The sequence below is a fragment of the Tubulanus polymorphus genome, chromosome 9 (assembly GCF_964204645.1).
Source record: "Tubulanus polymorphus chromosome 9, tnTubPoly1.2, whole genome shotgun sequence".
In the NCBI taxonomy this organism is placed as follows: Eukaryota; Metazoa; Nemertea; class Palaeonemertea; order Tubulaniformes; family Tubulanidae; genus Tubulanus; species Tubulanus polymorphus.
The window spans coordinates 16,346,206-16,367,601 of record NC_134033.1 but is presented as its reverse complement, the minus strand read 5'-3'; the positions used below and the strand labels follow the sequence as shown (position 1 = coordinate 16,367,601).

Here is a 21,396-nt window from a genome sequence, read left to right as displayed (position 1 = left end):
TGATGATAATGTAACAAGAATCGCAGAATAAAGACGAAGAAATAAAGTCCGAAAATGTTTCCTTGAGCTAGTGGTTTAGTTAATTTCCTAGTTTGCTCCTCTTTGATCTGTTTATAGCTTGTAACTTTTTCTGTATCAATTCTCCCTCACGCACCGACCACTTCTATCAGGTTCATAGATAATGCTATTCAGGAATAGGCAGAGTGTCTCTGGCGAGAATTCCGTAATCGGTGGACACCGATCGAAACCTGGATTCCTGTTGTAGTGGGCGCTACTGCGGAAAGTACAAAAAAGTGTTTAAGCTACCTCTAATAAATCTGATGCAGATTTCTGTGATCACGTGTCTTACGAATGCAAATCAGCGGCTTAGACCTCGCCTCCCGGCGCATTACGAAAAAATAGACACAAAATATATTGATTGCTGGTCAGATAGTTTTATCGTGTTTATTCGCTCTCAATATTTTACGTTTTACAATTTAGAGTAAATCGAAAAATGAGATGATATTACATGCACGACTCTCAGGGTATTTATTTACCGAGAGCGTGACCCAGAGTTTTACAAGCAACCTGTTTCATCAGACAGTACCATCTTCCGCTTACCCAACCCCAGATACGTTTGTAGCGTGAGAATCGACAATGTCTGAAGGTTCTCTCGATACGGGCGCGGGCGTCACGTGCTCTCCAATCGTTCCAGTAACAGGTCATGGCTTTGTTGGTGTAGTAATGTTGCGAGATGCTGTCCAGAAGATTGGTACCAAGTTGGAGAGCTGCTTTGATGGCTTCGACGGCTATAGCTCCGGCGACCGGCCCACGTTTTTCTAATCTCTTTCCCGAGTCCTCCCCTGTAAATATGAAGTAGCCAGCTTAATACAGAGCCAGATGTTCAGTGGCTTAGACTCGAGACCCGTATAAGACTAACCAATAACTATAAACAATCTAACTTAAGCCTGGTCTTGAAATTTTTGCTCAAGTCACGACTGTTCAACTTGGTTCAAACCTAGTTAAAACCTTTCGATTTATTGGCCGTAAATCCTATAAGAGCATTTTAAATGTATGGATATTGAGTTGTATTTCTCATTTAGCCGAAAGGGGGGCCCTCGACAATTTACCGGTATATAATTCACACTTCTTCAGTCGAAACGAAGTATTTTTACTCACCAGTTTCGAGTTCGATGTCTGGAAATGGAAAAGAATATATATGATCGTACATACTATGATAACGATATGTACATAGTTTCAAAAAGCATCCATTTCTTAATACCGAAACAAAAAACTACCCCATTATGTATATGTAGGTTTTATTACGAAACTGCATATACGTTTCTGACTGTCTCAACCCTGCTATAAAAGACATTGATGTTGACCAGAGATGAAACGTTACCTTAGATGCGTAACAACATTTTAGCCTAGCCCTAAATCTTCATCGCATTCAAGTCATTCGGGTGAGTTTTCAGCCCTGGTTGCTATCGCGTTTGTTGAAGTTAACTAGTGAATAAGTGTTATAGTGACAATCGAAATTGCATTGTAACTAACCATCGTGGTATTTGTCCACCGGTAAACTCTAAACAACTTCGAGCAACTAGCCGCTGAGTATTCAAAAACCAACATATTGCGTAGGTTGCTCGATAACATGTATTTTAGAATTGATCCGTCCTAGATACTGTGTCTTCATGCATCATATCACTTACCATTACCCGGGTTATTTGCCTGAACGGCAACCAGTCCCAGAACCAGGAGCAGCGCGATGACTTTCAGCGAAACCATTCTGGAATTTAGAAAAATGCAATCGAGATGTTGATCGAATGAGCTAACGAATCCACTGCGAGTGGAGAGAAGAGACAATCGAGTGAGAATGAACAGAAATGTTACCTGTTTAACTGGACGAAGTCGGTGTTGAGGTTAACAACGATTCGAATGCATTTTAAAGCTCTGATTTTATAGCAATATCTCGTATTAGTGATCGTCGTTTATCAGTATAACTATTTATCAGTTTCAGACATGGATTTCCAGAATTTATAGCGGAAAATACAATCGTAAAATTTCGCTTTCGTTGTTGTCCCGACAGGTGTGTGACTGGTGGGCTTCTGTATGGGAAACACCACCTGCCTATAGAGACTTCAAATACACGATCTATCTAGGGGGGCATTGATCGCTGCAGATCGAATAATGCCCACAGCCCTTCGGCTGGCAAATGTGCCATTTACATAACATCCATGTTGACTTACTTAAAGTTATGGTATGTAGGCATGGAACCTCCTCCCCCGGCAGGGATTCGAACCTGATGGCATCGAGCGAAACCCTGCCACACGAGACCGAGTGCGCAGCTACACGCGCAGCTTAGATTATGTCATTATCAGCCAATCAGATATCCCGTTTTATTTTAGCCCGAGTTTTCCCATTTATAGTTCTTCCATGAAATTTACCTCAGCGATTATACAACGAGCAATCTGATTGGTGCCGCAAGTTTTCGTGCGCAGCCGGTCTGGTGTGGCAGGGGTTCGTACCGTGGCTGAGTCGATGCCATCAGGTTGGATGGGCATGGAAACGCATTTGCTAAACATTCAAATCATGGAGTCACTTTTCTTTATTCAACCCCGTTCAATGAAGACTTTTTTGCAATCCTTCAATAAAGTGTAAAATACCATCAAAACTGACTTCTAGGCCACACGCTGTGCTCTCATGTCGAGATTATAATCATTGTGATTATGATTATTATCATTATCATTATTTATTTTCTGATAGAATGAAAACACGTCATAATATAGTGACACATAAATGAAACAGTGACGGTATATTAGCATAACATATTGTTATGATACAGAATGTTAAAATAGACATCAGTTAAATGAATCTAAAGCCCCTACCTATTTCATTTCCGACAGATGCGACCAGTGGGCGCTTAAAGGATACCAAAATCAAGCCAACAAATTAGGGTTATCATTCATCACTGTCCAAAGATTAAAAAACATCTGGATTGAACGAATGAATTTGATAATAAACACATCTTATATAAAGATTAGTTCAAGATTCTATTTCCCGATGAAACAAATCAATACTGAAATAAAGTTAATAGGAGGAATGTACGTATCATTTTCAGGTTCAATAGATTCAGGTTCTATTTCTACGAGTTGAGAATCAGGGAACTCGGTAGCGTTGAGACTGCTGTAAATATTTCACTGAGTTGAGAATCAGGGAACTCGGTAGCGTGTTGGGACTGCTGTAAATATTTCACTGAGTTGAGAATCAGGGAACTCGGTAGCGTGTTGGGACTGCTGTAAATATTTCACTGAGTTGAGAATCAGGGAACTCGGTAGCGTGTTGGGACTGCTGTAAATATTCTACCGAGTTGAGAATCAGGGAACTCGGTAGCGTGTTGGGACTGCTGTAAATATTTCACCGAGTTGAGAATCAGGGAACTCGGTAGTGTTGGGAATATTTCACCGAGTTGAGAATCAGGGAACTCGGTAGTGTCGGGACTGCTGTAAATATTTCACTGAGTTGACAATCATAGAACTAGGTATTGTGTGTTGTGGCTCCTGGTGATATTTCAACAGGTCGCCAATCAGGGAAATCGGTAGCGTGTCGCGGGACTGCTTTACTAATATGATTTTAGACTGATATATGATGTAGACTGATAAATGATAGAAACAATATCGTATATGATTACTGACATATAGGTCACTGACGATAAAGATGAGGCTTTATTTCAAAACATAAATTCATATACTACGCAATATATTTCAGTTTCCAGGCGTCATATTGTGGCGGTCCCTCGAGGTCCTCGTTGTTTTCGTTTTCTGAAAGAAAAGTTTTGATCGAATTTCACGTAGCTCTGCAGACCCTCCCTCGATAAGCGTTAATTTTTACATCGACCCAAGGAAATTAAGCGTAGATTTACTTTTTTGTAATGGCGATTCTCGCATTTTCCGAATGCAAAATTGAGAGCGTTAACGATATGAAACGAGGGACCGTATGAAGATTTGCGAATTTAATTCAAATCGAAATATCTGAATATCCATGAAAAGTATATTTCCAATTTATCCAGTGGTTAACAAGTGGTTCCGTCATTAGCGATTAGGGTTTGAATTTCTAGTTCATAGGCAGGTGGTGTTTCAAAATTTTACGATTGTATTTCCGCTATAAATTCTGTGAAATCCATGTCTGAAACTGATAAATAGTTATACTGATAAATGACTCTCACTAATACGAGATATGGCTATAAAATCAGAGCTTTCAAATGCATTCGAATCGTTGTTAACCTCAACACCGACTTCGTCCAGCAAAACAGGTAACATTTCTGTACAATTCTCACTCGATTGTCTCTCCTCTCCACTCGCAGTGGATTTGTTAGCTCATTCGATCAGCATCTCGATTGCATTTTTCTAAATTCCAGAATGGTTTCGCTGAAAGTCATCGCGCTGCTCCTGGTTCTGGGACTGGTTGCCGTTCAGGCAAAAAGCTCGGGTAATGGTAAGTGATATGATGCATGCAGACACAGTATCTAGGACGAACAAATTCTTAAATACATGTTATCGAGCAACCTACGCAATATGTTGGTTTTTGAATACTCAGCGGCTAGTTGCTCGAACAAGTTGTTTAGAGTTTACCGGTGGACAAATACCATGATGGTTAGTTACAATGCAATTCCGATTGTCACTATAACACTTATTCACTAGTTCACCAGGTTTATAAACCTAGCTTAACGACTTGAATGCGATGAAGATTTGGGGTAAGGGTAAATGTTGCTATCTAAAAAGCAACGTTTCATCCCTGGATATACGGTCAACATCAATGTCTTTCATCCTTAATACAGGGTCGAGTAAACAGAGAAACGTATATACATTTACATAAGAGGCTAGTTTTTTGTTTCGGTATAATCGAGAAATAAACGCTTTTTGAAACTATGTATATCGATATCATAGTATGTACGATTATATATATATTTTTTTCCATTTCCAGACATCGAACTCGAAACTGGTGAGTAAAAATACTTCGTTTCGACTGCAGAAAGTGTGAATTATGTGCCAGTAAATCGCTGAGGCCGCCCTCTTTCGGCTAACTGAGTAATACAACTCATAATTCATACATTCAAAATGCTCTTATTGGATTTACGGTAAATAAATAGAAAGGTTTTGATTGAGGTTTGAACCAAGTAGAACAGTCCTGACCGGGGGCGAAAATGGGTCAAAATTGTGAGACTAGGATTAAGTTAGATTGGTAATAGTTATTGGTTAGTCTTAAACTAAAGTCTAAGCCACTGAACATCTGGCTCTGTATAAAGCTAGCTATTTCATAATTACAGGGGAGGACTCGGGAAAGAGAATAGAAAAACGCTACAAGGCGGCCATCGCAACTGAAGCCATCAAAGCAGCTCTCGCACTGGGTACGAATCTTCTGGACAGCATCTCGCAACATTACTACACCAACGAAGCCATGACCTGTTACTGGAACGATTGGAGAGCACGTGACGCCCGCGCCCGTATCGAGAGAACCTTTAGACATTGTCGATTCTCACGCTACAAACGTATCTGGGGTTGGGTAAGCGGAAGATGGTACTGTCTGATGAAACAGGTTGCCTGCAAAGCTCTGGGTCACGCTCTCGGCAAATAAATACCCTGAGAGTCGTGCATGTAATATCATCTCATTTTTCGATTTACTCTAAATTGTAAAACGTAAAATATTGAGAGCGAATAAACACGATAAAACTATCTGACCAGCAATCAATATATTTTGCGTTTAGTTATTGTCGTAATGCGCCGGGAGGCGAGGTCTAAGCCGCTGATTTGCATTCGTGAGGCACGTGATCACAGATATCTATACTTATCGATAAGACAATGCCTTTTTTGAAATTCAATTTCTGCAAATCAGACTTCAAATCACTAAACTACTCAGGCTAATTGATCATGAATTATCGCCCTTCCCCCTCTCTCTTGGTAAACCGTTGTTTTTTCACACGTGATTTCTGAATTATTGCCGTAATTTGATAAAGTGAATTCAGAATTGGCGCAGAGGCTCTTGCTGAGATGTAACTGATGATGAATTCAGAATTCTTCTCCTCACGGTTAGGCTCCCATGCTGGTTCTTCCACATCCTCGCTTGCCAGGGGTCTGGTATCACTCCCGAACTCGCTTCCACCAGCCCCCTGGCCTCACGAAGTGTGATTTCATAACTGGCGCTGTTGCGCATGACGTCATATATGGATTTGCGAAATACTTCCTTGTTCAGTAAAACGTTCGCTGATTGGTCAATTTAACGGGAAAACCAACAGAAGTCTACTGTCGGTTTGTTACAAGCGCTGTGATTGGTACGACCGGATTCTGGTCGGCTAGTAACGACTCCAACGACTCGTGAGGTCAAGGGGTTCGGCGAACAGCTTTAGCGTAGTGGGTTCGAATCCCTTGACGGGTGAAGATGGGTTCGGCATCTCAACAGAAGAAATCGACGCAGAATCGGTTGGCTGACTAAGTACGACTTTTCTTACCCACAAACTCAACTCTGAACTTCTGCGCCATTCTAACCCTAGATATTAAATTAAGGGTTCGAATCCCTTGACGGGTGAAGATGGTTCTTCCATATATGGCATATTCGGGGTAAAATTAATTTCCATGTTGAAACCGGGTATGATGCAGAAAATTCGTTGAGAAACGACCGTGATGCTTCTAGTCCCACGGTTTCGAGTGAAAATTAGTTCATTTTCAATAATAATAATTTATTTTCGTAAACCGGTTACGAGGTATCCAGTGCAAGCCAACAGGCTGTACATAAAATTAAGGCGCTGGAACCTGGGGAAATGAGTAAACTCTGAGTCAAATGTTAAACTCACAACTGTGTTACTGGATCCAGATCTTCAGCTGGGTTTGTAACGGTTTTTATATAAGCATATTCAATTTCAGATGAGGTCTTCTATATATACATTGCTAGTTTTATGCCTCACGAATCTGGTGGACGTCAGGAGAATATGATCATGTCTTAGTGAGAAGAGTTTCACTGTATTTGAACACACGAACAGACAATATTGACCAGCGCAGAATATCCTTATTCGTCCAGAGCATTACAAAAAAACAACATCATCTAACCCGCACGTTACCAACTCGGGATTTTAGACAAGCTCGGGTGAAAACGAAATCACGTCTCTAACTTCCCAACGTATCATCCTGGGCCCAGTTTCATGAAAAAAGTTTAAGCCTGAAACGGTTAGGTTTGAATTGTTGTCCTTATTGAAAACGTGATGTAACCAATGGCAATTATTCCAAAAATTTGAGTTTTTGTGAAACTGGGCCCTGTCCTATCCTTAACTCGCGGACTGATTTTTTCTGGTCATAGTTTGTACAAGAAAGGTGAGGTTTACGGAAATTTGAAGGCAGTGGACATTGACTTCTTTCCAGGTAAACACTCGTTATAAGATGCCATCATCAATATTATCTACATTACAATTATCACCATCAACAGTTTGATATCAATATAAAATATTTGAATTTATCACACTTGATTTTATGCTAATTATAAAACTAACTCATCACAAAATCATATTTTTGAAAGAGATCATCGAATTGTTTTTATTGGGGGCCATGTAAGTCTTCGATTAATAGACGACCAGATGTTCGAGAATATTTCAGAATTTTTCAATGACCTCGTCACGTTGCGCCAGAAAATCGGGACTAGAACCTAATAATCCTCGATGGTTCCTGGATTCCTCGATAAATACCGCGAGGTGGCGTTGTCACCGATGCGAGCCAGTGATTTCTTTAGTTTTTTCGAAGTTCCTCAAACGTTTTAGAATGAGAAGGAACAATACCTCAATCACCAGGATATAAACAGACCCTTATTGCACCGAAAAATGAATACACCCTAAAGACTGAGTTTCAATTTCATTTTCAATCACACCTAGATATAATTTGACACTTCAAAAATTCGAAATCGAAAAACAAATTGGTCGCGTGAAAAAGGTAAAACGAATCGTACGATCACTGAGCCTAACCGTGTATTGTGAGCACGACATCAGCGTTTATTTGCCGAGAGCGTGGCCCAGAGCCTTACAGGCAACTTGTTTCATCAGACAGTACCATTTTCCGCTTACCCAACCCCAGATACGTTTAGCTCGCGAGAATCGACAATGTCTGAAGGTTCTCTCGATACGGGCGCGGGCGTCACGTGCTCTCCAATCGTTCCAGTAACAGGTCATGGCTTCGTTGGTGTAGTAATGTTTCGAGATGCTGTCCAGAAGATTGGTACCCAGTGAGAGAGCTGCTTTGATGGCTTCAGTTGCTACTGCTGCCCCTCCGGCACGTTTTGACAATTGCATACCAGAATCTGCCTCTGTAAATAGAAAGTGTCCAATATTACAGACCAACGGCCTGTTTTATAGACTGGTGTCTACTTTTAACCCGGGGGTTAACTCGATTCATTTTCAATTCAGTTAACCCATAGATTATGGTTAATAACAGTCAATAAAACCGGTCCCAGTAGCGTCGCAACCGAGGCAGTTATTTTTGAGCCAAATTCCATGAAAAAAGCTCAAGCCTAAAAGGGTTAAGGCCAAATTGTTCCTGATGAGGAACAATTGATGGGGCCAGTTCTTAAAACGTTCCAATTCAAAGGGCGTGAATTTGATACGAGCATTTTAAAGTGAATGCTTGTGATTTCCCATGTCGGTGGAGATAAAACCTGAACCAAGAATCATAATCTCCTCGCAAAATCTCCACTAGCCGCGAGAAGGAGCCCTAGGCGGTTTCCCAGCTGATGATATACAATTCTGAAGTCGAAAAATACCATAAAATTGAATACTTTTTTACACTCACCAGTTTCGAGTTCAATTTCTAAAAATAGAAAAGCGTTATGGTACATGATATAAAAAGAAATTGTTAGTTTCAAAAAGCGTTTATATTAAAATTTTATGAAAATGAAAAACGATGCTCCTTTCATGCTTTACAACAAAACCGGACCAACGCTAAAAACTTGCTGATTCGCCAACCCCCTATAACACGTCTGTTAACTTACCGACTTCATTTGCCTGGACGACGGCAACAAATCCGACGAACACGAGGAGTGCGATGACTTTCAACGAAACCATTCTGAAATTCGATTTAGAATTATTTTGTCATTGAATAGTTTCATTATGAAGCGAACGACGCCACGGAGAAGAAGATTGTACTGAACATTACCTGTTTTGCTGGACGACCTCGGTGTTGAGGTTAACAACGATTCGAATGCATTTGAAAGCTCTGATTTTATAGCCATATCTCGTATTAGTGAGAGTCATTTATCAGTATAACTATTAATCAGTTTCAGAAGTGGATTTCACAAAATTTATAGGGCCGAGCGAAAATACGATCGTAAATTTTGCTTATATTCCAATCGGTTCCCGGCACGTTGCGATTGGTGGATTTGTTAGTTGCACAGAAATAAAGTAGAAATTAACCATAATGGTCGCCTGCCGGGGGAAGTTTGAACAAGAACCAAAATGATTAGATACTTCGAATAGACCAGAAATTCGAACGAACCTTCCACTCTGTATTCCGATTTCAAAATCAAGAGGAACAATTTACCATTTCAAGATTGAAACCCTTATCGATTGGTGAATGTGGCACTGACAAATTAATCAATTCAGACAGACCTTCGAACGATCTCAAATGGGTCATTCATCCCTTTTTGGTAGATGTCAGATCCTATAATTGACTCGACACCTAAACCCTTACCCTGATCCTAAACCCTACCCTCTTGATACTAACCCTTCTCATCTTCAGGCCTAATTTCATCGGTTGAAAAAGCCGCCATTTTGTTTACGATTCGGTTATAGGATCTAACATTTAACCGTTTTTCAAGATAAACGCCGCACTATGTTCCAGTCTATGTCTGTCAAATCACCAATGTATCTTTTCGTATAATCCAGAGGAATCTATGATGACTGATTTGGATCATACTAAAACAATTTTCTGTACGGCTGAAGCAACGATAAACAAATTTTCACATTTGCCCGTTTTTTGGCGGTACTCGCACGAGAAAACCAAAAGTTTTGAATTCTGGCGCGAGAAAACCAAAAACGGGCCAATCTGAAAATTTTCTTATCGTTGCTTTAGCCGTACAGAAAAATATTTTAGTATGTCCCAAATCAGCCACCATATCATCGTCAGGTGTGATTTAGGCTAAAAAAATTGATACCTTGTTTCTCCGCTCTGCTGAGCTTAAATGTTGACCCGGCCGGCCGCCTATCTACCCTATACATTACTTTTTTTAAAATCGTGATCAATTTTACCATAACAGACCCGGCCGCTATAGAAATGAACTGTTTATAAATTTTATCATATTTTACAAAAATGACCCGGCCGCTGCGAAGAAACAAGGTATCATTTTTGTTTAGCCTTAGTTTTAATTCTTATTCGAATGAATTACTGATTTTGAAATGTTTATGTTTATGTATGAGGCAATTTAGAATCAAAATTCGAATCCGCGCCGCCACGCAATAAACAAATCGGGTTCCGCCATATTTTATAGTCTAGACATGCAAGGTCAATTCAAATAACGTATGACTAACTTGTTGAAGGGAGATTGACTTCAATACGTCACTGAATACGGTAAATTTATTAACGACGAAATATGGGCAAAATCGAAATGTTAATCTAACGCCGAGTTCTGTATGCGAATGTAGGTTGTCAACATCGCATAAACCGTACAAATTTGGCCCAATCATCAAATTCATTCGACTAACACGATAAACGACTTGCGAATAAGTCGGATATTTTGGAAAGTTTACGAAATATTCGACTTCGAAGTTGATATCCTCGACATTGAAATCGACCGCTGCACAGCCGTATCAAAAATCAATACACAAACTACGTGACCTTGAACTTGACCTTCCGGTGTCAGTTTCTCAATCGAGGTTAAAGGTAACCGGCGGATAAATACCAAAGTAACAATGAAATTTCAATTTTCACTACGCCAACTATTCGCTGGTTGACTCAAACCAACTTCTGAGCAACTGGGACCAGTTGCTCAAAAGTTGGTTAAAGATAACTGGCGGATAAATAGCATAGTAACAATGGACTTTCAATTGTCACTATGTCAACTATTTACTGGTTAGCTTTACCAGTTGCTCAAAAGTTGGTAAGAGTTAACCAGTAGATAGTAACGAGCAACTGGTCCCTGAGCCGTGACTCGAGCTGTGACGTCGATTGAATTTGAAGTAAAATAAAGAAATATGGAACCATATATTTTTATGCGACTTGTGCGTTTATACACGACTTATAGTCATATCGTTCGGTGTTTGGCGAAGAAACCAAATTCGGGATTCTAAATTTGTGCGTCTTTGACGAGTATCCGAGCTACGTCAGGTGTCGTGTAACGTCAAGTTTCAAGTGAAATAGATTCTGCATTCGAGCTACGAAAATCAGACATAAGAAGATGGAGATTTTGATTTAATTTCATTGGCACATATTGGATCCCATACAAATGAATATGAAATAAGAAATGATTCGACAATTGATGATATTTGAAAGTTTATTTATCCGACATTCGTAGCCTTTGTGAACGTTTTTCTTTTTAGATTTTTGTTTCCTTTGTTTTTTCTCCTTTGCCAATTTTTATCTATTTTCGTCCTTGCGTTCGAATGGTGGCCTTCAGAATTAATACCCTTAAGTGAAGCCGCGATTCATTAAGTTTTTCTATTGAGTGTCCTTAAAGGTATTCATTAAATTTTTGACTTATGCCTGAAACCACAGGATATAAGCACACCCTCATAAACGATGAATACACACTAAAGACAGAGTTCCGATGCGATAATTCAGTTTTATTTTCAATCACACTTGAATACGTTTTGACATTTCATGGTTTGAAATCGAAAAGATAATTGCTCGTGTGAAAGACCTTCATTGTGAGCACGACATCAGCGTTTATTTGCCGAGAGCGTGGCCCAGAGTTTTACAGGCAACTTGTTTCATCAGGCAGTACCATCTTCCGTTCACCCAGCCCCAGGTACGCTTAGCTCGCGAGAATCGACAATTTCTGAAGGTTCTCTCGATACGGGCGCGGGCGTCACGTGCTCGCCAATCGTTCCAGTAACAGATCATGGCTTTGTTGTTGTAGTAATGTTGCGAGATGCTGTCCAGAAGATTGGTACCCAGTTGGAGAGCTGCTTTGATGGCTTCGACGGCTATAGCTCCGGCGACCGGCCCACGTTTTTCAATGTCATGGCCTTCTGCAATAACATTGAATACATTTCCATACATTCGATATTCAATTGGGTATCCGCAAAACCAGCTATTCCGCCAGATGGTGGACAAGCAGTAGGTCGAAATGGATTTTTTGACTCCCCGTCCATACATTATCGCAGCACCCACCAAATATACAATACTTTCATTTTTAAACTCGGATATCGGTATAAAGTTTTCTTAAAAATAATTGATTCATTTAAGAGAAAAGTTCATTTAGATTTGATTGAAATATAGAAGATATCGAACGCGGACGACCACTAGCGAACCTGGCGGACTCTCGCCTGCCATACGTTGAATCCTCGATTGCCACAGTAGTACTGCGGGTACCCGATTGTTTATTAATTAAACCCATTCAATTCATTTCGGCGAAGTAAACAAATTAGATGGTCTATACTAAAACAAGAAAACAGGTAGTACTGTGGACCTGCCTGTTTATATAACATTTAATTCTATATTCGGTTAACACAAATCAGCTCTACAACATTTTAAGCGTTTGTACTGTGGTACTCACCACCAGCATCCTCTTCGAGGGTGATTTCTACTTCGCTTACTTCTGAAAGTAGACGAATATTCGCGAATATCATCAACGATAGATTTACATTCAAAAAATCAAAAGAATAAAAGAATCCAGAAAACGAAGTCAAAGATACCGAGTAGAAACCCACGGTAGATATTGAAAAAGTTAGTTTATTATCAGACGGTTTCGGGATAACTTTTTCATCGTTAGAGAAGTTAGAAGAAACCACGAAATTGTCAGATAACCGACTTACTTTTCATTAGCTCTAAATTGATATTAATACCAGTCTACCGGTTAAACTTATAGATCTATATGCCCCAAACCATTCCGTTTTATGTGAAGAGATATGTCAAAATGATTAAACTTACCTTTTGCCTGAACGGCAACGAGTCCGACGAAGACGAAGAGCGCGATGACTTTCAACGAGACCATTCTGAAAATTGAATTCGAAATCTCTGGTCATCGAATTGGTTGAAGCGAACGACACCACAGCGAAATGAGATGATAATTGTACTGAACATTACCTGTTTTGCTGGACGAAGTCGGTGTTGAGGTTAACAACGATTCGAATGCATTTGAAAGCTCTGATTTTATAGCAATATCTCGTATTAGTGATCGTCGTTTATCAGTATAACTATTTATCAGTTTCAGAAGTGGATAACGTCAAATAATGAAAATATAATCGTAAATTGCATGTTCAAATGTTCAAATCTTCCGACAGATATCGTGAATCTGGCACCCTGTATTTCATCGAATTCTGCTATAATAAGTGTACGTAAATATGAAATTAATCATCAACAATGGACAAAGATCATATATTCAATACTTATATTTTAAGCCATATTTGTTTCATATTGGGCGGGAGGGGTGATTTAGTTTCATGCTGAATAATCACACTGACACTCATTAACATTTAATTTAGCGTGTATACAATGCACTGCGATTCAATTGATATTTCATTGCATTGCACAAAACACTCGCCACAGATTTGTCAAAAATAAATATCACAAGGGAAATCATATTCGAATTCATATTCAATCATAAGGAAAATTATATTTTTGCACAACCTGACGACGGTAGAGTATTAAAACTATTTAAATCGCTGACCTTTTTAAGAGTCCTTACCTGTGGCTATTCCTTAAACAGTCTAACTTTCCGGCTAGGGGAAATTTGACAACATTGCCTCATTTAAGACACAACTTTGATAAGCTTTAGATACACTGTGCAAAACGTCTTTATAGAATAGATTTTCATCAATATGATACCTTGAATACTCTGAGAGTAAAAGTTAGAAGACATCATTCACGTCAATAACTTCACCCAACCATTACACCCAACCTCCATCAGCAGGAATTGAAAACCTTCCTGTAAACTCAGACACCGCCACGATTTCAAACTATTGTGGTCTCGAATCCCAGCCGAGGGAGGTTGAACTAAACCGTATTGTAAAAATTCTTCACCCTCCCATCGGGATGAATTGGGAATCTGATGAGTATTTTTGACCGCTTTGAACTATTTCGGCGCTGGTGAAATACCAATCAGGTTGTGACGATATGGATCGCTTCCATAAAATCTTAAAAATATCTTGGGCTTCTTGTTTATTTATCTAGATTGAACGAATGTTCTGATTGAGCTTCTATAGGCTGAAGCAGTACAAACATCGACCTGTATGCGAGCATCCAGGGACCTCGTTCACTTACTTTACTTCGACCAATAACGACACAGCATTCAGCATATATCAGTCTATCTATATGATGGATTAACCGCTTTTTGAATATTATGATTGAGAGCAGGTTGCAGAATGTACACATATCAACCTGCATAAAAACGCCTTTACTTATTTCGATCACCGATGATAGAATATTCACATAAATAAGTCTATATGATAAATTAACCGCCTAATCACACCATTAACAACATACACGTAAATATTCACAGAATCTCTCCAACTGTTCATATTTAAATCCTAAATCCTACATTAGAGCGAATGACCTTCACCTCTGCGATGCGGCGCGAGTACCGTGCTCATAAATCGTCTGGGCGCAGTTCCACAGTTACGTATACGAGTTAGAGTTAACTCTGAGTTTCACTCAATTCATTTTCAATGAGTTTACTCCGAGTCAAATTTAACTCACAACTGTGGAACTGGATCCTGATAATCGTATTCTGTAAGGAGGTGAATCTGGTTTTGAGATATGGCCAATGATCACCGTTTCGCCTTTATCCTGAAAGTCATCTCCAGGCCGGAAACATTTCGGACTCGTTTTTCTTTTGCATCGTGAGATGTTGATAGTTATAAACGGACTCGAAGAGTTTCACTCATCAGTAGACATTGATTTTATCTAAAATTATGAGCTTTTGCTGCAAATGCATTGAGTAGGTTCATCAGGTGAACGAGTGAACGGTAGGGGAGCATGCATTGCGCCTGGCAACGAAAAGATCTATGTATGGAACGTTTTCTTTCAATGGCGTACCTGCAGTGCTGCTGTGGCAATCGAGGATTCCACGTATGGCAGGCGAGGATCCGCCTAGGTCGCTAGTAGATAGTCGGTCGTTCGCATTCGATTTCTACATTTTAATTAAATTCGAATGAGCTCTTCTCTTGAATGAATCAGCTATTTATGAAAACTATACCGAAATCTGGGTAGAACAATGAAAGTATTGTATATCTGGTGGGTGTTGTGATAACATTCGGGAGTAGAAAAAATCCAGTCGAAAATGAATTTGGCAATTTTTGGCAACGAACAACCCAGAGCTCGGCGTCCCATCATCTGATGCCAAGGATGGCTAGTGTTGCCGGTCATTGCAGTTGATTAAAAGTGATTACAGAGACAACAATATTCATAGGGAGGGCGACAGGACAATCAATACACAGCGTCAGCAGGGTTATGACAAACAACTGTAAAACCTGTGGATAGTGATTATACTAACGTTTTGGAATTGGATGTAAAACTGACACACCGTTAAATATCGAATCATATTTTGTAGGATTATTTTGATATTATATCGTCACAACACGGATATAGTGTTGTATCAATGGTCCTCTGCGTGTGTATATCAGGTAAAACCAATAAGAAAATGTCAATACGGATCTTTAGGCTTATGGATTTTGAATTGTCCATTATTACCATTAGCAATACTTAATTACAATCATTAACTATCGCCAATTCAGTAGCCATTGGCCGCTGAAGACAATCAAAACGCAATCAAAGATTCGTAGATGGATAGCTAGTGATAATTTCATTGTCCACAGAAATATCTGCATTGACAAAATCAGTTTCAATAATTAGTACACGATATCAGTGTTGTAAGTGACGGAGATCTAGCAGCAGCCGCTTCAGCAAGGGCACTGTTCCCCGCACCCCTTGACCTCACGAGTCGTTACCGCCGACCAGAATCCGGTTGTACCAATCAAATCGCTTGTAACAAACGACAGTAGACTTCTGTTGGTTTTCCCTTTAAATGGACCAATCAGCGAACGTTTTACCGAACAAGGAAGTATTTCGCAAATCGATATGTGACGTCATGCGCAACAGCGCCAGTAATGAAATCACGCGTCGTGAGGCCAGGGGGCTGGGGGAGGCGAGTTCGGGAGTGATACCGGACCCCTGGCAAGCGAGGTTGGTTCCATATCAATCTTACACAATAAAAATGTAATGGTTGCCATTATGCAACTAATCTGGTGAAGCTGTACCTATTCACTAACTAGTAGCGAAAGCTCGCGCGTCAAATACAATAGTAAACCATTAAAGTACTAATTCGTCCCAGTCGACACCCAATAACACACGGCTCATATACGAATAAATAATCAACCGTACAAACCGCGGCTAATTATATTTGGTCTATATTTAACGCTCGTTCTGGCAGATCGCGGTATTGATTGCACGGTCCGCTGACCGCCCGCGCTATTGTCTCTAACGCGCATAGGTGAGTCGTAATGACATATGTACTGTGTCCGGCTCGCGGCCCTAACAGAACAAAAACTTTTATGACGTGTACGGGCACAGGCGTTTTCGATTATTCGAAGTGATTTAGGCCTATTTCTGTATATCTAGTTCAGGGATATGCGCGCTATGAATTTATCGGAAGCGGGGAATTTCTTGAAGTTATCGTCGTTAAAAAATTATCGATATCTGTTCATGATTCTGGCCGGATTTATCGTGATCGTCTGCGGATTGAACGCCCACCGACTGCGCACCGAGAACGAACAATTCAGAAATCTACGGACGTCGAAATACGGATCGTTAACGACGGCCGCGCGGAAGGACGAGGCGCGATATTTTACGATTCGCAACCGTACGGCGGTAGTCGTGGATAAAAACGTCGCGAAAACGGGCGTCGAAACAGCTGAAAATCGGGAATCGAACCTACGCCGACGGGCTGCGAGGAAAAGCGGCGCGAGCGTCGAAATCGATACCGAATCGTATCTTCGACGACACGCTGTGAATTTCGTGAAAAACGAAGGTCTCATACCGCTTTCCGACGCCTCGGCGATATGGCCCGAAATGGACCACGATATCAGACTGACGGCTCAACTTCAGCACGTACCCCGGCAAGCGATTGAAAGGGCGAATAACGGCAAGCGTAAACTGAAGACTATTCTACAGTGGGGCGGATTCAAAAAATACAGCAACACGTTCAGCAAACCGGGCGAGAAGATATTCCTACGCGACGACTGTCCGGTGAACATGTGCAACATCACCGACGACCGGTCGAAGGCCGGTACCGCTGACGTCATAGTGATCGAACGTCACGTGATCGGTACGGGTACCCCCGAGCCGACGGGTCCCAGACCGGCGCATCAGGTACGAGTGATGTTCACGATTGAGTCGCCGGTCCACACGCCGTTACACAATAAAACCGGGTATCAGTCGAGTTTAAACTGGACGTCGAATTATCGGCGGGATTCGACGATTCCGATTCCGTACGGGCTGTTCGTACGATTCAACGAATCGGTTCGTTTTAAGATCCCGAACAGGAATTACGCGTCGGGCAAAACGAAGAAAGTTGCCTGGTTCGTGTCGAATTGCAACGAGAAAAACGATCGACGCAAACTGGCGAAAGAATTGTCTAAACACATCGACGTGGACGTGTACGGCATGTGCGGACCGTTCAAGTGTCCCGTCAACGAGATGGAGAGATGTTTAGACTTGTTGGACGCGAAATATAAATTCTATCTCGCCTTCGAGAATTCTAATTGTAGAGAGTATATCACGGAGAAATTCTTCGAGAACGGTTTGTCGTAAGTAATTCATTCACATTCCTCGGGTCACTACCGCTGTAAAGGTGGTTCTCGGGACCTATTTGTCTGGGGTGACCCCAGCTTAAAGGGGGTTCCGTATTTGTACGGGGTCACCAGAGCAGTAAGGAGGTTCCCCAGGACGTATTCCGCCCCTCCCAACCCGTACGGGGCTGTTAGTTTGTTGATTTAATTAAACGTCTTCGTCGAATTCGTGTCGATTCTAAAGACTTCAATGTTTGTTTTTCTGTGTATTTCAGTCGCAATGTTTTACCTATTGTATACGGCGCTCATAAAGACGACTACAAGAGGGTGGCTCCACCGCACTCGTTCATACACGTTGACGATTTCGAGTCGCCGAAACAACTCGCCGAATATCTGCACATTTTAGACAAAAACGACGATCTGTATAATTCGTATTTCCGATGGAAAGGAACCGGAACAGTGATCAACAGACATTTATTCTGGTGCCGTCTATGCATGCTGGCCCACGCGGAAGATCCCCATAAAGGGCGTCACATATCCAATTATGACCGATATTGGAGGCCTCCGGCAGTATGTAAACTGAATGCCGGTTACCAACGTTGGACGCCTCCGACTTACGGTTCGGAGTGGTCGTGAGCGGCTGTTAATTATTATCAACGACGCTGCATTTCAAAATTCAAACCTCAACGTAAAGACAATACATAATTCCACGTTAAAAGCTCAAGGACAACAAACGGAATTGATTTTCAGAAAAACGATTTTAAGTTTAATGGAAAAAACCTGTTGAATGTGCCTGTTATTCTTAATTAAAGGCATCTCTTTATTTTTAGATTCGAAATATAAAACTTAGTCTCGTTACTCGAAATAGGTGTCTGCAAACATTTTCGATGGAAAATTTTTCAAATTAGAAGCGGCCGAACTCTACGATGGTAGATCTTCTGCGCATCACGTGATATGACGTAGTACGGCGAGCGGTTGAGCCACGTGAAGGGAATGTCCCCTTCATATTGAATGCAAGATATACATTTAAATAAGTTTTTTTCTGTGGCAGCATTTCATAGCAGCGACTGGTTTTAAAGACGGACGTTAACTTAAACCCGGGAGCATACCCAGTTGATGCCCCGGATTAAAGTTAACAAAGCCAGCCTCGTTCCAAAGTTGTGAGTTAACATTCAACTCAAGAAAATCAAATGTTGAATTTGGTTAAATCTTACTTGTGAGACCGGTCAGATTTTAGTTGTGAAATTGAACAGATTTCAATTCAGATTTAACTCTAACCCCATACTCACAACTGTGTAACTGGATCCCGAGTTCGGAGTTAACTCACTACAAAATCTCACTCCAAAAGAATAAAATTTTCGAAATATTTCATTGAGCTAGAAGTGTATTTGAAAGTTTCGACATTATCATAAAGCCATCATCAAAATTATGAGATATTTACAAAATGCGGAACGGAGAGACAAACTATAAGCAATCAATAACACAATATAACTTTATCGTATAAATAGTAATCTTAGGAAATAATAGCGTCGTAACCAAAAATGATGAGAGTTTATAGTCCAGAAGTGAGACTGATACAAACGTTTATGTGATGAATGCTAGAGTGATTAAGTCGGTGATGAACGCAACGTAGTTTTCGACACATTTTTCCGACCTCAGACGAAAATACATAAAACCAGTTTTCTACATGCTCCGAATTATGGAAAGATTCGAACCATTGTTCAAATATTTCGGAAATAAATTGTTAAATCGCTCAATTTATCTAAAAAACTACACCATACAATATAAATACAGTAAGCCGCCGATATTCCACCCACATAGGTACAGGACGAGTTTGGCGGTAGAGAGAGGGTATGGCGGTATATCGAAGGTGTTTTACTATGTATTTGTATTGAGATGTTCATTGGGAAAACCTGGTGGTAGGCGGGGGTGGCGGTACATGGGAGGGCGGTATATCGGGGGTCGACTGTATTTTGATTTGCTTCTGATAAAATGTATTGTCCTTTGTCCCTACTACTATGTTTATTTGTTTTAAATGTATATATGCTTATGTTTGCTTTAAACTTGATTGTGCATAACATAAGGCATAAACTTAGACTAAAAGAAACTAGGGGTTATATTTACAGCATAAAACAGTTAGAAAACGGGAACAAACTTCGTATATACGGAACTGACAAACAAATAACTCAAAACAAATTCGGATTCTTTTTTTCTTAGTGTGGGAGATCATAATATGTTACCCCAACGCGACTTAGTGTTTCATTGTGGTGTCTATTGAGATTTTCGCAGACGTCGCAATCTGTCACCCGAACGGATAACGTGCACGCACGCAATCACAGATTGAAACCGCGCGCTTGATGGCGAAGACGCAATAACAGCATGATTTCATATCTAAAAAAGATCTTTTTATTCGTTATCTGCGTCGTTGCTGTTTTCATCGCGATTTTTCGACCGATTTCGTGGGAGAATGCCGGTTACTCTCGACGGCGGCTACGGCGCGTTATCGGACCGGACGAGATAGGAACCGCCACCGCCGCGGGCCGAGCTAACGCGACGATCAACAGTTATTACGAATTTCATCAGCGAAATCGGATTTACAAACGAAGTAGTTACGGTATGACCGCTTTTCAGAGGTTCGCGTTCATTCAAAGCGAGTTAAGACCGAAAGATAAAGCGCAATACAGATTACTGGTGAGACAGTTCGATGCGTTGATGCGCAGATTGAATATCAAGTATTTTCTGTTTTCCGGTTCGTTGATCGGCGCCTATCGTCACCACGGACCGGTGCCCTGGGACGACGATTTCGACGTTCAGATGCCGGTGCGAGATCTTTCGAAAATTCGCGAGTTGTTTCTCAAAAACGATTCTCAAGTGAAGGACTATGCGATAAGAACGCGGTATAGACATCCGTGGAAATTGTCCTTTTCAAATACACGTTGGCCATTAATCGATATATGGCCTTACGTACACAGGCATACGTATACAATGGATATTACATTTCAGCCGTGGGTACGAAGGGACGACTCCGATATTTTCCCACTCGTTAAAGTTCCTTTTATGGGAATGATGTTACCGGCGCCTCGCAAGTGGAGAAAAGTATTACTAGATCGTTACGGAGATATCGACAAGAAATGTACATCTCTTCACGTGTCGCACAGGACGTTTCACAAGCTGATGGTCGTACATACCGACTGTACGGCGTTACACGGACACTTTCCGTTCGTCGTTCGAACATGTATTGATGGTATTGTGACCGAAAGTCTCAAATTCGGTAGAACGATGTTAAGCATGTGGCGTTATTCGATAGGATCGAAAGACGCGCCGGTAGATCAGACGGTTATATGCGATTAATGATGAAAAATATCGTAAATAAACGTAATTCACTGTAAAAGAAATACAACAGATAATCACACGTAGGCAATTCCGAGTGATTCCCAGTTCCGGTGTTT

General features: G+C 40.8%; 5 protein-coding genes across 5 annotated transcripts; 2 read left to right on the top strand and 3 right to left on the bottom strand.

The window, feature by feature from the left end:
* Positions 1–418: 418 nt before the first annotated feature.
* LOC141911409 (uncharacterized) lies at positions 419–2,003 on the bottom strand. Its single transcript, XM_074802417.1, has 4 exons — positions 1,870–2,003; positions 1,689–1,765; positions 1,159–1,176; positions 419–842 (listed from the first exon to the last, which is right to left on the bottom strand). The coding sequence occupies exons 2-4, from the start codon at positions 1,762–1,764 to the stop codon at positions 529–531; spliced, it is 408 nt and encodes a 135-aa protein (XP_074658518.1). The 5' UTR covers position 1,765; positions 1,870–2,003; the 3' UTR covers positions 419–528.
* Positions 2,004–4,190: 2,187 nt separating this feature from the next.
* LOC141911406 (uncharacterized) lies at positions 4,191–5,720 on the top strand. The gene is made up of 4 exons (XM_074802413.1): positions 4,191–4,288; positions 4,394–4,470; positions 4,960–4,977; positions 5,303–5,720. Exons 1-4 carry the CDS (start codon positions 4,191–4,193, stop codon positions 5,608–5,610), a joined length of 501 nt encoding a protein of 166 aa, XP_074658514.1. The 3' UTR covers positions 5,611–5,720.
* Positions 5,721–7,847: 2,127 nt separating this feature from the next.
* LOC141911407 (uncharacterized) lies at positions 7,848–9,274 on the bottom strand. The gene is made up of 4 exons (XM_074802414.1): positions 9,162–9,274; positions 8,998–9,071; positions 8,799–8,816; positions 7,848–8,316 (listed from the first exon to the last, which is right to left on the bottom strand). Exons 1-4 carry the CDS (start codon positions 9,257–9,259, stop codon positions 8,006–8,008), a joined length of 501 nt encoding a protein of 166 aa, XP_074658515.1. The 5' UTR covers positions 9,260–9,274; the 3' UTR covers positions 7,848–8,005.
* A 2,487-nt stretch (positions 9,275–11,761) lies between these two features.
* On the bottom strand, positions 11,762–13,340 carry LOC141911408 (uncharacterized). The gene is made up of 4 exons (XM_074802416.1): positions 13,248–13,340; positions 13,092–13,156; positions 12,718–12,759; positions 11,762–12,190 (listed from the first exon to the last, which is right to left on the bottom strand). The coding sequence occupies exons 2-4, from the start codon at positions 13,153–13,155 to the stop codon at positions 11,886–11,888; spliced, it is 411 nt and encodes a 136-aa protein (XP_074658517.1). The 5' UTR covers position 13,156; positions 13,248–13,340; the 3' UTR covers positions 11,762–11,885.
* Positions 13,341–16,820: 3,480 nt separating this feature from the next.
* LOC141911405 (glycoprotein 3-alpha-L-fucosyltransferase A-like) lies at positions 16,821–18,778 on the top strand. Its single transcript, XM_074802412.1, has 2 exons — positions 16,821–17,965; positions 18,223–18,778. The coding sequence occupies exons 1-2, from the start codon at positions 16,863–16,865 to the stop codon at positions 18,581–18,583; spliced, it is 1,464 nt and encodes a 487-aa protein (XP_074658513.1). The 5' UTR covers positions 16,821–16,862; the 3' UTR covers positions 18,584–18,778.
* The last annotated feature ends 2,618 nt before the right edge of the window (positions 18,779–21,396 follow it).